General features: G+C 36.3%; 2 protein-coding genes and 1 long non-coding RNA gene across 6 annotated transcripts; 1 reads left to right on the top strand and 2 right to left on the bottom strand.

Moving 5' to 3' along the window:
* Positions 1-216: 216 nt before the first annotated feature.
* LOC109021277 lies at positions 217-1,754 on the top strand. Its single transcript, XM_019003879.2, has 2 exons — positions 217-739; positions 1,018-1,754. The coding sequence occupies exons 1-2, from the start codon at positions 310-312 to the stop codon at positions 1,542-1,544; spliced, it is 957 nt and encodes a 318-aa protein (XP_018859424.2). The 5' UTR covers positions 217-309; the 3' UTR covers positions 1,545-1,754.
* Positions 1,755-2,066: 312 nt separating this feature from the next.
* On the bottom strand, positions 2,067-8,658 carry LOC109021278 (phosphoribosylglycinamide formyltransferase, chloroplastic). Of its 4 annotated transcripts, none has more exons than XM_035688376.1 (6): positions 8,338-8,658; positions 5,305-5,786; positions 4,473-4,584; positions 3,300-3,476; positions 3,017-3,143; positions 2,067-2,549 (listed from the first exon to the last, which is right to left on the bottom strand). In XM_035688376.1, exons 2-6 carry the CDS (start codon positions 5,681-5,683, stop codon positions 2,436-2,438), a joined length of 909 nt encoding a protein of 302 aa, XP_035544269.1. In that variant the 5' UTR covers positions 5,684-5,786; positions 8,338-8,658; the 3' UTR covers positions 2,067-2,435. The 4 variants fall into 4 exon arrangements, with proteins under 4 accessions (XP_035544269.1, XP_035544266.1, XP_035544265.1 ...); XM_035688373.1 differs by having other exon boundaries at positions 5,287-5,786; positions 8,338-8,433; XM_035688372.1 differs by lacking the exon at positions 8,338-8,658 and adding an exon at positions 6,924-7,537 and having other exon boundaries at positions 5,287-5,786.
* A 3,548-nt stretch (positions 8,659-12,206) lies between these two features.
* On the bottom strand, positions 12,207-13,300 carry LOC108984675. Its single transcript, XR_001995059.2, has 2 exons — positions 12,774-13,300; positions 12,207-12,675 (listed from the first exon to the last, which is right to left on the bottom strand). It is a non-coding gene; the product is annotated as an uncharacterized LOC108984675 (long non-coding RNA).
* Positions 13,301-14,957: the final 1,657 nt, after the last annotated feature.

The raw sequence follows: 14,957 nt of genomic DNA, 5'->3' as shown, positions 1-14,957 counted from the left end.
ATATATATAGGTAACGGCGTTTACATTCCATTATTTATCCATCTCGTCATCTTTATACATTATTATACCGAGACAATATTGTCTTCTTATGTAAACGTCACCACAAGCCACTTCTCATTCTCTGTTTCCGTCTGTACATGTGATTATATGTCTATAAGTATATGATCCGTTCACTGTCTCTGCCCTTCACATCATTCTCTCTCAAAAGGGCTGGAGAACCATACAAAAGTGAAAAGAAAATAAGACTCGCATAGATATTTGAGAGACGAGGCCGGGATTGGAAAGAAGTTTCCCGGGTTAACAACTTTAATGGCAGCTAGGATCCCCGTGAGGTTTGAGTGGGTAGCGGCGGCGTTACAGGACGTGTCAAGGGTGGGCCTCTGCGAGAGCAGCGGGAGTGAGCACTCGCCTGAGAGTCCTGCCGATTTGTCCGATCTTGTGAATTCTTTCATCGAAAGAGATGGCGAAGTTGATGGAGATGACAAAGAGGTAGAGCTTGAAAAGGAACAAAACCATGCAGAGTACTCGCCGGATTCGTCTGATTCCGAGACCAAGGAAATGCTGCGGGACCTGTTTGGTTGTGACGACGACGGTGCCGATGGTGATCATCACAACGATTTAAAGCATAAGATTGGTGCTGAAACAAGACACGCAAGCCGCGGGCTGATCGGCGACAGGTCGTCCCCGGCTTTTAAACGACAATTGATGGCTCGCCTACGTGACAGAGGTTTCGATGCTGGTGAGTATGTGAAATGTCTAAGCTGAGTTATGCGTGTCTCACCTTATATGCCTCCACGATTTGTGACCAAATCTAGTAATTACTTTCTTATTTGTATGCAATGCTCCATGCATAACTAAAGAAGTTGCCATATGTTGCTTAGTATCTGACGATGAGACAAATTAATAAGTATATTTATTTAAGAATTCAGATTTCAGCATACACATGGAAGATTTCACAAGGATACATCCTCATGATTTGTCCTGATGATGAATATGAATCCCATTTTGTATATGCAGGCATTTGCAAATCCAAATGGGCGAAAAGCGGACGGTTCCCAGCTGGGGATTACGAGTACATTGATATCAATATATCTGGGAACAGATACATTGTCGAAGTTTTGCTAGCCAGAGAATTCGAAATTGCTCGTCCGACGGATCCATACACATCGTTGCTGGATGTTTTTCCACCCATATTTGTGGGTACAGTGGAAGATCTCAAGCAGGTGGTGAGGCTTATGTGCAGGGCTATAAAGAAGTCCATGAAGAGCTCCGACATGCACGTACCACCATGGAGAAGAAACGGGTACATGCAGTTCAAATGGTTTGGTTCTTATAAGCGGACAACAAACGAAGTTCCGACAGGGAAAGCACGATCTGACAACCATGCTGTTGCCGGAAAACGATCGGTTGGGTTTGAGGCCTTGCCTGCGATATCTTACCATTGCAGAGTCGATTTTGCAAGTAAAGTTGGGTTAAGAGTTGGGCATTTGACTGCAGCTCTAGAGGGCAGTGGCATGGGCATGCAGTCGTTAAATGTAGAATAATTTTTAAGTTACTATCATTATTTATATATATATATATATATCTGTGTGTAATATGTATATACGTGTGTCTTTTTGATGGTTTGGTGCATTGCAGTGGTTGGGGACGTAAATTGTGTGGAAGCGTAAGCTATAGGATATTTCAATTTTTTCTTCTTTAGGGAATGATCATTACGTCCTTCTACGGATTTTTGTTGCCTCTTGTCCAGCATCAGTGGGTTTTGTAGCATAGTCTATTCTGCAACATGTGAATAAATATTGGCATTGAGTTCTGTTTTTATCAATGTTATTTTTAAGCGTAATTAATACATTTTGTGGGGTATTTTCATCAAGAGAGAGGGCTATTTCTGGTTTTGGAACAGAAGAACCATATCATATTCATACTCGATACATGACTGACACATACATCCGCTTAAAGACTATTTATCCCATATAGGATTGTGCAGAAATTAATGTAGGAAGTCCCAATGCAAGAGCTTGCTTGCAAACACGATGAATTTATATAATCATCTCTGAAAAGAAGATGAATCAAAGTCAAATAAATCAATTCCGAAGTTCTAAGCTCATTTACCAGTCAGAAAACGCCGCCTGTCACTGTGTCCGGCTAGTATAAAAATAGCCAACATTACAAAAAATACTTGCAAGGCAGTTCATCCACATATAATGGATCAGTAACCAGGCTCCATAAATTGGCTTCTCTCTCTCTCTCTCTCTCTCTCTCTCTCTCTCTCTCTCTCTCTCTATATATATATATATATATTGGCTGGGTAGGAGTGCTTCTCAGTTTTGGATATTTGAATGTACTCAAGTAGGGCATTGTATAAAGACAAGGCAAGGGTGATATATTGGAATCACGAGCCTTACCAAAAGCAGAGATTGCTGATGTTGGTTATGCTACCTGTAATGGCTGGGGTTTTCTTTGCAACGGATGAGAGGAACACCATCTTCCCTCCAAATTATCCGCTCTTCACATAATGCTGCTGTCACCTCCACATACAGCCGATGTTCCTAAATTAAAATTAAAGACATCACGAAAAGGCAATCAACTCAGATTGTAACTTTATCATGCGCTGCAGGACAAGAATTCCATTTTTTTTTATAAGAAAGAAACCTATATTTTTAATAAAATCTTCTATTACTTATTAAAAAAAAAAACAAGAAAAACCTAAATTATATCATCCAAATACCCGTTCAAAAAAAATATATATATATCATCCAATACCGGTACTTCTCCTTCAAAAGACAGCAGGGATCCAAACAATCATGGATAAAAGGTTCAGTGATTTTAGAGGCTATTCTATTATTTGATTCAATAGGAGTCATTCATAAAGCAATTTTCCAAAGAAATTCCAGAATTTGGTATTACCATTGTCCCTGGTTTAAAACTCTCAGAAATGACTCATGATTCAGGTTTTCTCAATTTCATTGCAAAGATCACATTCGTGATTCAGAAAAATGAAAACAAAGGTCATTACCTCCTGAAGAACTCTTGCTGCCAGCTCCTCCGCAGTGTCATTGGCAAGCACGGGGACAACACTTTGAGCAAGGATACGACCTGTGTCATAGTGCTCATCGACAAAATGTATTGTTGGACCTGAGTATCTAACCAAGAAAAAGGGATGAAACCTAATATCATGACCTCTTCATATACACTAATCAAATGAAATTAGAAAGTTCAACAAAATGGACTGAATTATGGTTAGTCCAGATAGAATATTTTTTTAGATTAGATATACTTCATCAAATGCTGAAATCTACCTTGCTCCAGAAGCAATGACTGCCTTGTGCACCTTCATACCATAATAGCCTTTGCCTCCAAAAGCTGGAAGGAGTGATGGATGGATGTTTACTATGGATCTATGATAAGCTCGGATCAACTCCAACGGTATAAGTTTTAGATATCCAGCCAAGATTATAAAGTCAACCTCAAATCTCCTGATTAAGATGAGACATTAAATGTTAAAATTGTTCAGTACCATTTCAGCAAATCAAACTTTTTAGTTTCCTCTTTTTCCTCTCTTTGTACTTGGAAAGGACAAATGTGTCACTTAAATAATAAGAAACCGCATAGAAATGTTCTCAGGGATACTATTTCATGTTACAATTTCCTGGAATGATAAACATTAAAACCACACATTATAGCTCCATTCACATATTTCCTTAGCATGTGAAATTTAAACAAAACACTTGCAAGCAGCAGGAATCTTTTAACTACAGTAACTGAAGAAGGATATATATCGCAGCCATCTTCTGTTTCCTAAAAACATGATAGTGGAAAATGTTTCTTTTTATTTTTTCATACTTCCAAACCACTGGTGAAAGAACTAAACTTGGCAAACGATTAACAGTATTTGTGCAAAACTGAGTACCACATAGAACCCTCTTGCAATGTGAGTGCATATGATCAAGTAATTAGCAGCGCTTACATACAGTAACAATACTTTCAAGTACCAGACAGACACGCTACAATCCTATGAGACGAACTTAAAGATATCTTCCATCCCTAAGAAAGTATTTGATACATTTAAAATGTTGTTTGGATTAAGAATGAGTTTTAAACAACATACATAAAATCAACCAAGGGCAATCAGAAAGAAAAAGTAACTATCTCAAGGATTGCCTAAAAGGAACACCATCATTAAGCCTTTGTCCAAAAGAATTTTTTCACAAGTGACAATCACAACAGATGGTATTTTCCTTTATTGAATAGTTTTTTTACACAATTTCTTAAATTTAATTACCCATAGAATGTAAAATGTTTACGGCAATAAATAAACTCACTTGGGTTTATGCATAAAAACACCTAGCTAAGATAAAATTGTGAACCCTTTTATTTAGTGTATTAACAACAAATAGGATTCAGCATTCATAAATTCGAAATTAAAAAGAGAGAAAAATCTAAATCATCCACTTTTGGGAAGAGAGGCTGACCTAAGTGCAGATACAAGTTCGCTTGGAGAGAGTCCATCAGGTTCGTCTTTTGATTTGGGGAACAAAACAACTGGTATGCCCTTATCTTTTGCATACTCTGCACCTCCACAGCCTGCGATATGGAGGGTTAAGAACATGTATGAATACATACACCCTTCAAAGCAAGGGTTTATATACATTACAGTCCCACGGTCTGCAAGTCACTTTCTGTTCTTAAATATCACGTTAGATTAGTAAGCAAAGCCCATGTTCCATCTATAAGTTGGAACTTGCTCCAAACACCTGTCAAGGAAATTATATAGCTACAATCTGGAGCAAGTCTCAAAGTTTAATATCGGACTCATTTTTTTCTTAAAAACAGCAAGCACAATAAAACCAAACAGGAACTACTCCATTAAGAGTGAAGAGATCCAGCTACACGAAAAAAAAAAAATCTAATCCGGACTAAACATAGGTATGACATACTTAAGAAGCAGAAGCACAAGGACCAGTCATACTATGTGACTACAGATGCCACATTGTAAATTGAAATAAGAGAGCACAAGAAACCATCGTCCAGGTCTACCCCAGTAATTAAGGACCTTTTAGACTTAAGAAATATGCTTGTATATCATGTGATTATGAGCAACTTACGGATTAATCATAAAAAATAAAACATGATTTGCCAAGTAAATTGCAGAGTAAACTGCTGGAAAAAAAAAAAAAAAAAGAGCCTTATTAGTTCAGAGGAAACCCCCAATAAATTACTGTTCATCAAGAATTGAAAAGATGATATAGTCCCACAGCACAATCGAAATGAGGATAGACTGGGTACCAAAGATAGAAATGAAACCTCGTTTGTTTGTGACCAAAACAACTACATCTCCAAGAATTGATCCTCGAAGAGAAGCTTCGTGAATGGACCTGAAGTTCGACCCTCCACCGGAGACGAAGATTGCAAGCTTTTTCCTTCCAACCCCGTTTTCCAAATCTTTCCCATGTGAAATAGAATCCCCTACATTTTCTACACGATTAGTACAATTCAATCTCTGCTTAGACCATGCCCTTTGCGGAGAAGACTGAGGGGTTGTGTAGGAGACCCATTCAGGGCGCTGAGAAAAAGATACCGAAGAAGGAGATGGCGCAAAAAATAATGGATTTTTGGCATTTCGAAACGATGAAAATATTGTTGGGTCTGTGCAAAACCCTGAAAGCAAGCTCTGAGTTTCCATTGAGATATCGTAGAATAGAGCGGCAAGCGCAGCTCATTACAATTTGCAACCTTTTGGGACTCAGCAGCACGAGGACCGAGGTTATCGAACGGCGTTGTGTTGTCTGGTAAATAAATAAATAAATATATTATATCTACTCTATATTAAAAGTGCCAATGTAAGTTCCAAAAAAAAAAGTGCCAATGCAGAAAGCAATAGTGTTTTTTTGTCTTCCTTTTATGTCCTGTTTTACCCTTATGTTTGAGACCAAATTCAAACCGACACTTTGTTTGAATTTGTTCAACTTCAGCCAAAAATTCATACCCACATAGACGAAACCAAGGCAAATCCAAAGAAAATCCCTTCAAATTTCTAGAAATTCACTAAATAAATCATACCCATATACACGAAAGCAAATCAAATCTAAAAACAAAATCTAATACGTGTATATCTAAAGAAGATAATAAAAATTCGTCGGGCCATTACAAAAATTAACACTCGGATTTCTACAAAAATAAACACAATCTGTTGAGAATTTTAAGGATTCACAAATAAAACCATACCCATATACACAATCTTACGGCAACGAACAGAGGGTGGGTATGAGTAAACAAATCCAAACACTAGGGGTGTAACCGGTCCAGTTAGGTCCGGTTTTGGACAAAATTTAGGACCGAACCGGTATGTACCGGTTTTACATTTTCCAAAACCGATTATGCGCCAGTTACCCTCCTAAACTGGTACTTCATGTTTTACCGGTTTCCGGTCCGTATATGTAGTAACAAAAATAAACATCTTAATAATAGCAGCTATAACTATATAATTATTAAAAACTAAACCAAAGGTGGGGAGCTTAATGCAGGCAACCTGTCCAACTACTATATTTTGCTTCATTCAGTGTCAAAGACCAAGTACAACCATTCTTTTAACTATAAACATCCCTATGCTATAGTGGGTTTATATATGCTAGAATATATATATATATATATTATAGTGGGTTTATTAATTTTATTGAGCCTTCACAGTTTAAAACAAATGATATGCAATGGAGCAAAGCCACTTGAAAGCTTTCATTCAACTCAGAATCTCATATGCTTAATCAAACAAAACAAACAGAGCTTTAGGCTAACGTGGTCCTTAGACAAAAAAAACTAGGAAGTCCGCAACCCAAACATATCATTGCAGATTAAACAAACAGAGCTTCAATACTTCACTATTGAGCATTGACGTTAGACAAATAAAGATCCTCAAGAAAAATTACCGTCGAAGCAGAGAGACGTGAGAGAGGGGCTGCCGGCTGCGTGAGAGATGGGAGGGCTGCGTGAGACGGTGAGAGAGTGAGGAAGAGAGGTGAGGCCGGAAATGGTGTGTGTGTGACGAGAACGGCTCAAGAGGTGAATCCATGACTCATGAGGGCAGAGATGCTGTTAGGTGTCTCCGAGTTTGGGAATCTATGGAGGCAAAGACGGGAACTTTAGGCTTTCTAGGTATGAGGCTGGAAGTTTGAAGTATGCGAAGTGAAGAGGAGTTCGGGACTGGGCGAGTTTGGTCTTCAGGGGCTCAAAACTGCGCAACATTGGCAAGCCTTTGATGGGCAAAAACGACGTCACCTGGCTAAGGAAGGGAAACGGCATAGTTTCGATTTGAAATATTCTTGGTAACAACCGGTCTACCAACGCACACTCCCCACACCATAGTGACCATACGTGTGATGCAAACCGTTCCCTCTCACTTTGTTCCCTCTCGTTCCCTAGCTCGACGAAGACCCCTCATCTATGAAACAAAGTGCATCCCGAGTCGAAGCCCCTCAACTCCCATCTCCCTAGCGATTCCCTCCCGAAGCCCATGCCTAGGAGTGTAGCCGGTCTGGTCCGGTCCGGTTTTAAAAAAATCTAGGACCGAACCAGTATGTACCGGTTTTGTATTTTTCAAAACCGATTACGCACCGGTTACCCTCCTAAACCGGTACTTCTAGTTTTCGATTTAGTCCGGTTTTTCGGTTTTTTTAAAATGTAAGTTTCACAGTTTGTCATTAAAAATTTGTTTATAAAATTAAATAAATAAATAAATAAAACTGATTTAAAAAAATCTGTTTTATACTTTTATTAAAAAAATTTGTTTTAACTTTTACTAAAAAAATCTGCTTTACTAAAAACTACTTCAATAAAAAATCTGTTTTACTACAAAACTGAAAACCCTACATTCTAATCAATTTCACAAACCCAATCACAAAACCCTAATATCACAAAACTGAAAACCCTACATTCTAATCAATTTCACAAACTCAATCACAAAACCCTAATATCACAAACACAATAAAAAACACAATTACAAAAAATCCGAAATTTCGGATTCAAAAACCCTAATATCACAAAAATGAAAATCCAATCGGCAATCACAGTCACAGATTCACAAAAATCCCAATATCACAAAACCCAATCACAAAAACCCTAATATCACAAAAACCCTAATATCACAAACACAATAATAAACACAATTACAAAAAATCCTAAATTTCGGATTCATCACAAAACTGAAAATCCAATTGGCAATCACAGTCACAGATTCACAAAAATCCCAATATCACAAAACCCAATCACAAAAACCCTAATATCACAAAACCCAATCACAAAAATCCTAGTATGTAATTTAAAAAAAAAAAAAAAAAAACTTACCGTGGGGGCAGATCGGCAGAGAGACAGGGGCCGAGAGAGTTGAGAGAAGAGAGACGACAGACGAGAGAGTTGAAAGACGCGAGAGAGTGAGACACGGGAGAGTTGAGTTGTGAGAGTCGGGAGAGTTGAGAGAGTTGAGAGAGTTGAGACTGAGAGCGAGAGACGAGAGCGTTAGAGACGAGGGACTACTCACTGAGCCGAGGCGGAGGCAGAGTCACAGACGAGTCACGAGAGAGTGAGCCACTGAGCGCACGACGGCACGAGAGCAGAGAGAGTGAGAGGCGAGAGCAGAGTGCAGTGGCTGTGTAGTCTCAAATCTGAGAAGTGAGAGACGAGAGGCGGAAACGGCGATTTAGGCCGAAAACGGCGCCGTTTGGCCTTTACTTATTTAATTAATATTTAATTCTTTTAGATGTGCTTTTTTTAAAATGATAATATATATATACTATGTCAATGCACGTTTGCTTAATTTATGTTTAATTTTTTTGTTAAGAATTATTTTTTTTATTATTAAGGGCATAATGTTTTAGGTTAATTAAATAATAATGTAATGTTTATGTAATTTATAAATAATTATACTCTGCGATATATTATAGAAAAAAAGAGTATTAATAGAAACTTTAACATAATCCTATAAATAAACATTACAAGCAAAATTGATCATTGCATACCAAAATATCTATCTTTACAGCATTTCTAGAATATGCAGGGAAAAACAAAAAAAAAAAAGTGGTACCGATAAGACTAAATGTGCATTATTTTGAAATTAAACTTGGGAGGAAAAATATTTTTGTACTTTCTTTAAACAAAATTGAAAGCTGTTGAAAGATAGACTATTTGTAAATTATTATAATGCTTTCCTATTATAATGAATACAAAAAGATAAATCTACATAAATCTGTTTTTCTATTATAACGTATTTTCAAATTGAAAATTGAATCCATGATTTATTATTATAATAAATCTGCTTTATTAGCATATTTAAAGATATTAATAGTGGAATAGAAACTAATAGAAACCATAAAAGTAGCCACAAACAGAATGTAAAGGAAAATACAATTGTATCCCTGTATTATGTAATTATTACAAACAGAGGGAAAGTTAATGAAAACCAGCATATTCTCTTAAAACAAAAAAATTCCGTTTCATAGACTTTTTATATATATATAGAGATATTTGTAATACATTTAATAGACTATTGGTATAATTATAAGTTATATATTAGTATTAGTTATAAACTATATATTTAATATTAGTATTAGTTATAAACTTATATATTAGTATTAATATTTTATGTAATAATTTATAAATTATAATAAGAAATTATTTCATATACGAATATATATAATTATATATATTATATATAAAATTTTCACATAAAAATTTATAATTATACATAATATATAAAACTTATATATATTAATATATATAATATTTTGTATAAAACTTATATATACAATAATATAAATATTATTTTTTTATATATTTTTTTTATCAACCGGTCCAGTTCGGTCCGGTTCGGTCCAAAAAATTATAAAACAAGAATCAGACCGAAATCAGCTGGTTTTCACATTCTAAGAACCGGTCCCGGACCGGACCGATTTTTCGGTTTGAATTTACACCCCTACGGTCATGCTTTTTTACTGAAACCTAATCCATGAACTCCAAGAAAATCTCTGCTAATCGACCTCTTCCATTCCCTAATCATTGGGTTTCCACCCTGCAAACAAAACCCATATATTTAAAAATCAGGTTTTGAGGGAGCTTTGTCTAATTATCCCTTAAATAAAGACGAACATGATGAAATTTTGAACAAAATAAAATGTACCCAAGTATTATTTTCCTGAATAGTGTCAAGCTTGAGAAGCAAATCCATTGCTTTGTGAGAAAGAGCGTCACAATCGAAGTGGGTCTTAGTGGAAAGTGAGGATTTGAGCGAGTTGAAAGTGGACTTGATGACAGCGAGGTCTTTGAGATGTCTTAAAGTTCTTGATCTGCGAACAAGGAATGCACGGAAATGGGTTTGTATAACACAAGCGGATAAGCAAACAGGAAAGCATTGAGCCAGTCCCATGGGTTTCTTGGAAGCATTGGTTTTGGGATCGTCGTTGATGATTTTGGTAGGGGTTTTGAGGATGGGGATTGTGGGTGTTAAGTTTCGTAGATTGAGAATAGGGGTCGTGATGATGGTGTTGCTCATGGTTGAGAGGTGAAGAATGTGAGCAGCAAGGGCATGGAGAAGTGGTGGGGAAACTTACAGGACATGGCCATTAGCGAAAGTCCACGAGAATAAGAAATTTATAGCTTGCATGATTCACTCCATTACTAACTTGCTGGTTTGAACATGCTGGTTTTATAACTTGTCTCCCTAGTTTTATAACTGTATACTCTGAAATAGAAATTCTGTAGAACTATTGAGGTCGACTACATCACATGATAGAGTCCCTGGCAAGAACTTGCCCAAAAGGAATAGTTTATATTTTTTTTTGTAGTGACTTCTAATGAGATTATATGTTCTATAAAAACTGTATGAGACATTTCAAAACCAAAATGTGATTTAGATAATTGATTCATACTTTCATCTTTTAGAGTTAAGAGTTCATTAAAAATAGGTGATATTTATTTTCTTATCAAGTATTGGAACATGATGTGTCGGAGATGGATATTATATGCCTTGGAAAAAAAAGTTTGTTAAACTTTGTACAGTCCATGCAAACATCTGACTACCTGAGTGTAAAAACATAATGGTATTTTGTTGTGTACAGGGTTGCAGGACTTGCAGGAATTTGTTGGTATTTGATCTCTAAAGAGCTGGTAAAGTGATTGCTTGCACATGATGGACTTGAGGTGCAGATTGCAATGTTAAGAAGAATTGATTTATATTTAGGAGAAATTGGTCAACGTAAAATGTAAATGGATATCATGAAAGGCAGTGGTACTGAACTATCTTTGTTGAATGTTTTTAGCTGTAATCCAATCTTATAAGATATATTCAGTTTGAGATAAAAATGAATGATATATTAGTAAACAAATTGTTTCAGAGCATGATATGTGCTCTAGAAGTATGGAAATGAAAATTCATTTTATGTAATTCTAATAGTGCTATGATTGTTCTCTGTGATTACCCTCTACCTCTTGTGATTTTTACAGCCAGATCTCGATGTATGGCCTTTGTTTAATAATGCTATGATTGTTTTCTGTGATTACCCCTTATCTCTTGTGATTTTTATAGCCATATCTCGATGTATGGCCTTTGTTTAGTTTCAAATACCAGATTCACATTTTGCTCTTATGTTCTAAAATTTGAAATTTTGAAGAGTTGAATGACTGAAAGCTTAAAGAAAAGCTATGGCAGGTTTGTGTCCATAATTTGTCCTTGCAGTGGGAAACGTTTTCTTAGTAAGTCCAAATTTAGGATCTCCCGTTATGGTATTTTTCTTGGTTGATATCGTGTTGCCTCACTTGCGGAGATGTGCTGCTCCGAGTTCATATCATGTGGAAGTTTGCTCGTTTGTGTTTATAATTATAAATTGAATATATTTATAATTTTGTCACAGCTCATGACACAGTCACTACATTCAAATACTAGATTTTGTCATGTCATTCATGCCAGCCCATAATTCCAGCAAACAAAGAAGCAAATTCATGTATCTATGATGTACTAACATCACATGCAAACCCTAATTCCAAAGCTTGAAGAACTCAGTAAAGTAGTAGTACTAAATAATCTACACATGCAAATTTTGGGAGTTTTAAGATTACAAGTTAGCACTAAACTACAAATGCACTACAAACTACAATCAGTTCAAGTACTACAAATGCACTTGGTAAAGTAGTAGTTCTAAATACTACAAATGCAAATTGAAATCTTATCAATTGGCACTAAACTACCAATATTTCTAGTGTTCTACTTTAACTGTTTTACAAATTGGTCAACCTCCAAAGTGAGTTTAAGATTACAAGTTAGCACCAACTTTAGGCAGAATCTAAGAACTTAATATATCTACATCAACTATGGAGTCCAATACAACAACCAACTACAAATGCAAAAGCCCAATACATTCGGAGTAGTGTGCATGAACGCGATATTTCAGCTTCACGTATAACAAGCATAAACTCCTTCTTCCGAACCTCCTTGGTTATATTGGATAGTAGCATCTCTCTCTTTTCAATCTCATCCGATCTCTTATAGAGCTCAATCTCCCTCTTTTTGACATCGTCGAGTCTCTTTTCGAGTTCTCTCTCATTCCTTAACAGTTTATTTGTTCTTTCTCGAAATTGGAGCACATTCTCTTGATTACAATATGCCCACTTCAAGAACTTGCAGTATGATAATCTCTAATCATTCATACATATATAAGAAATGTTAGATGTACAACATATTAATCATTATATATAAAAAAAATTGTTATATGTACAAATGATGGACAACCGACCTTTGTGTTGTAGGTTGGTCACCCTAAGAAGGATTGTCCTGGATTTGTTATAGTATTTGAGAATTTCAGTGTGGCTTCGACCTCATAGAAGCATAATGATTGATCCAGAGTGCGTTTAGCAAAGGATAAAGAAAACTTTGTTGATGACAACACCAAAATAACAATCAGGTCAAATACCAATCATATCATTAGAAACTAGTTTTTTTATTTTATTTTTAATGTCTGCTCCTTAGTGTCTAGATATTATTCAGGTACCTTTTCCATGCCTTAGTAACTTCCATGTAGTGCCAACTCCTAAGCATATATAATCAAAGACATCAAGGGCCTCCCTCTTTACTTGCAATTCTAGATCTCTTATAATTAAGAACATCATTTGCCTCTCAAATTCGCCTCAAAATAGAAAGACTGCTAATATTTTTTTATATTATTTTTTAAAACAGCACTGCATATAGTAATTCAAAAAGCTTAAATTTTAACTTGGCAGTAGACTCCTTAAGCAAATATTGCTAGAATAACAAATTAAACCAAACAAATTGAATCCTAGCACACAATATATATATATATATATAGATAAATTGGATAAAAATGCTTTCTGCTGGTTTCATGGTAAAGAATGAGGGCGAAAAGTTCACACTTTAATACACAAATCTACAATATAATACTGCATATAGAAAAAAATCAGAAAATGGAACCTTAACTGGGATTCCTGTCTGTCAATTTTAGCTCATTTGTTCACTCCCACCACTGTGTCGCTGTTGTCAGTGAGGGTATGGAGTGTGTTTGAAGATTTGAACTTAAAAAGGGTTAGGTTTAGGGTTAGGGTTAGGTTTAGGGTTAGGGTTGGGGTTTCGGGGCGTCTGTGGGAAGGGGAAATCAAATTTGGGTGGAGAAGAAGAAAGAATGAGCTTTGTGGAGAAGACGAATGGGGGTAACGACAAAGAGAAACCAATGGCTTACTAAGGATTCGTGGGTATGGCTCTATGGCTTTGTAGATAGGACGAAGAGAAGAGACACCTACCATCTTGGATTCGGTTGTGTCGTGGAGAAGACAAATAGAGGCTTTCTCGAAGACGAAACGTAATCGTGGGGATGTGAGGATGAAGATGAGGATAAAATGTGGGGGGCAAAAGGAAGACGAAGAGACCAGAACCCCTTCTTTGTCTTCAAAACGATGTGAGGATGCGAAATGGGGATGGAGACCGAAGCAAAAATGTGGGGGGCGAAATGAAGATGAAGAGATCATAACCTCTTCTCTGTCTTTGAAACGATGTGAGGATGCGAAATGGAGATGCAAAATAGGGATGGAGACCAGAACCCCTTCTGTTTTCAAGCTGGCAGCGAAATGACGTCGTTTTCAATTTTTGCCACGTTGGACGCGATGCCGTGGCGGGGACGCAGGTCGGTTGTCCATAGAATTATTGAAAAAAAATAGACGCAAGGTGTGCAACGCATCAGCCATGAACAGTGGCTGATCTATAGTTTTTTTCGTTGGATTTACATAAGGGGCTAGGACTCCTTAATGTAAACGCACCGTTTTAAGGGTTAAAAAAGGGTGTAATTTTATTTTTATATTTAAAAGTTAGTTACAAGGGTTTTTTTGTATTTTCATTTACAAGTCAATTAAGTATATATCACGCGAGGATGATATTCCATTCATTCTGGAGCTTATTTCTCATCTATTAGAGTGTTTGTCTATGGAGGAATTGGGGACCCCGAATTTCCCAATGCGTATGATTAATTGAGGTTTTTCTATCATTGTGTCATCTTCTTCACTATGATTGCATTATTTCATATACAGTTACTATTCATCACTGGGAATCCTAACAGATGCAGAGAGGCCGTGAGAAGGCAGAGATGGAGGTTGTTATTCATGAAGTAGAGATTGAGGCAGAGTGAGAGAGTGAGGAAGAGAACCCGGGGGGGGGGGGGGGAGTAGGGCCTTAGGGTTTACCGTTTGGGGGTTTGGGGGGACAATGACACCGTTTAGTTATAAACTTATAATATCAAAATTATTAGTATATTACTAATAGTCTAATTAGACTAAACTCTTATACTATAAGTCTATAACTATATTAGTAATTTAGTATAACTATAGTCTATATTAAACTATTAGTATTAGAATAAATATTAGTATTAATAAGCATTCATTATAGCTATATAATATATTAGACTATATAATAATAT

This window comes from Juglans regia, chromosome 3 (assembly GCF_001411555.2).
Source record: "Juglans regia cultivar Chandler chromosome 3, Walnut 2.0, whole genome shotgun sequence".
In the NCBI taxonomy this organism is placed as follows: Eukaryota; Viridiplantae; Streptophyta; class Magnoliopsida; order Fagales; family Juglandaceae; genus Juglans; species Juglans regia.
This window is presented reverse-complemented; position numbering and strand designations above follow the sequence as displayed.

Excerpts from the sequence above, each read along its gene's own strand:
- LOC109021277 (XM_019003879.2), top strand. The coding sequence starts at position 310 with ATGGCAGCTAGGATCCCCGTGAGGTTTGAGTGGGTAGCGGCGGCGTTA. Across the intron at positions 740-1,017 it reads TGACAGAGGTTTCGATGCTG|GCATTTGCAAATCCAAATGG; the intron begins GTGAGTATGTGA and ends TTGTATATGCAG.
- LOC109021278 (XM_035688373.1), bottom strand. The coding sequence starts at position 5,683 with ATGGAAACTCAGAGCTTGCTTTCAGGGTTTTGCACAGACCCAACAATA. Across the intron at positions 4,585-5,286 it reads AGGTTTCATTTCTATCTTTG|GCTGTGGAGGTGCAGAGTAT; the intron begins GTACCCAGTCTA and ends TCCATATCGCAG. Across the intron at positions 2,550-3,016 it reads CAGCAAGAGTTCTTCAGGAG|GAACATCGGCTGTATGTGGA; the intron begins GTAATGACCTTT and ends ATTTTAATTTAG.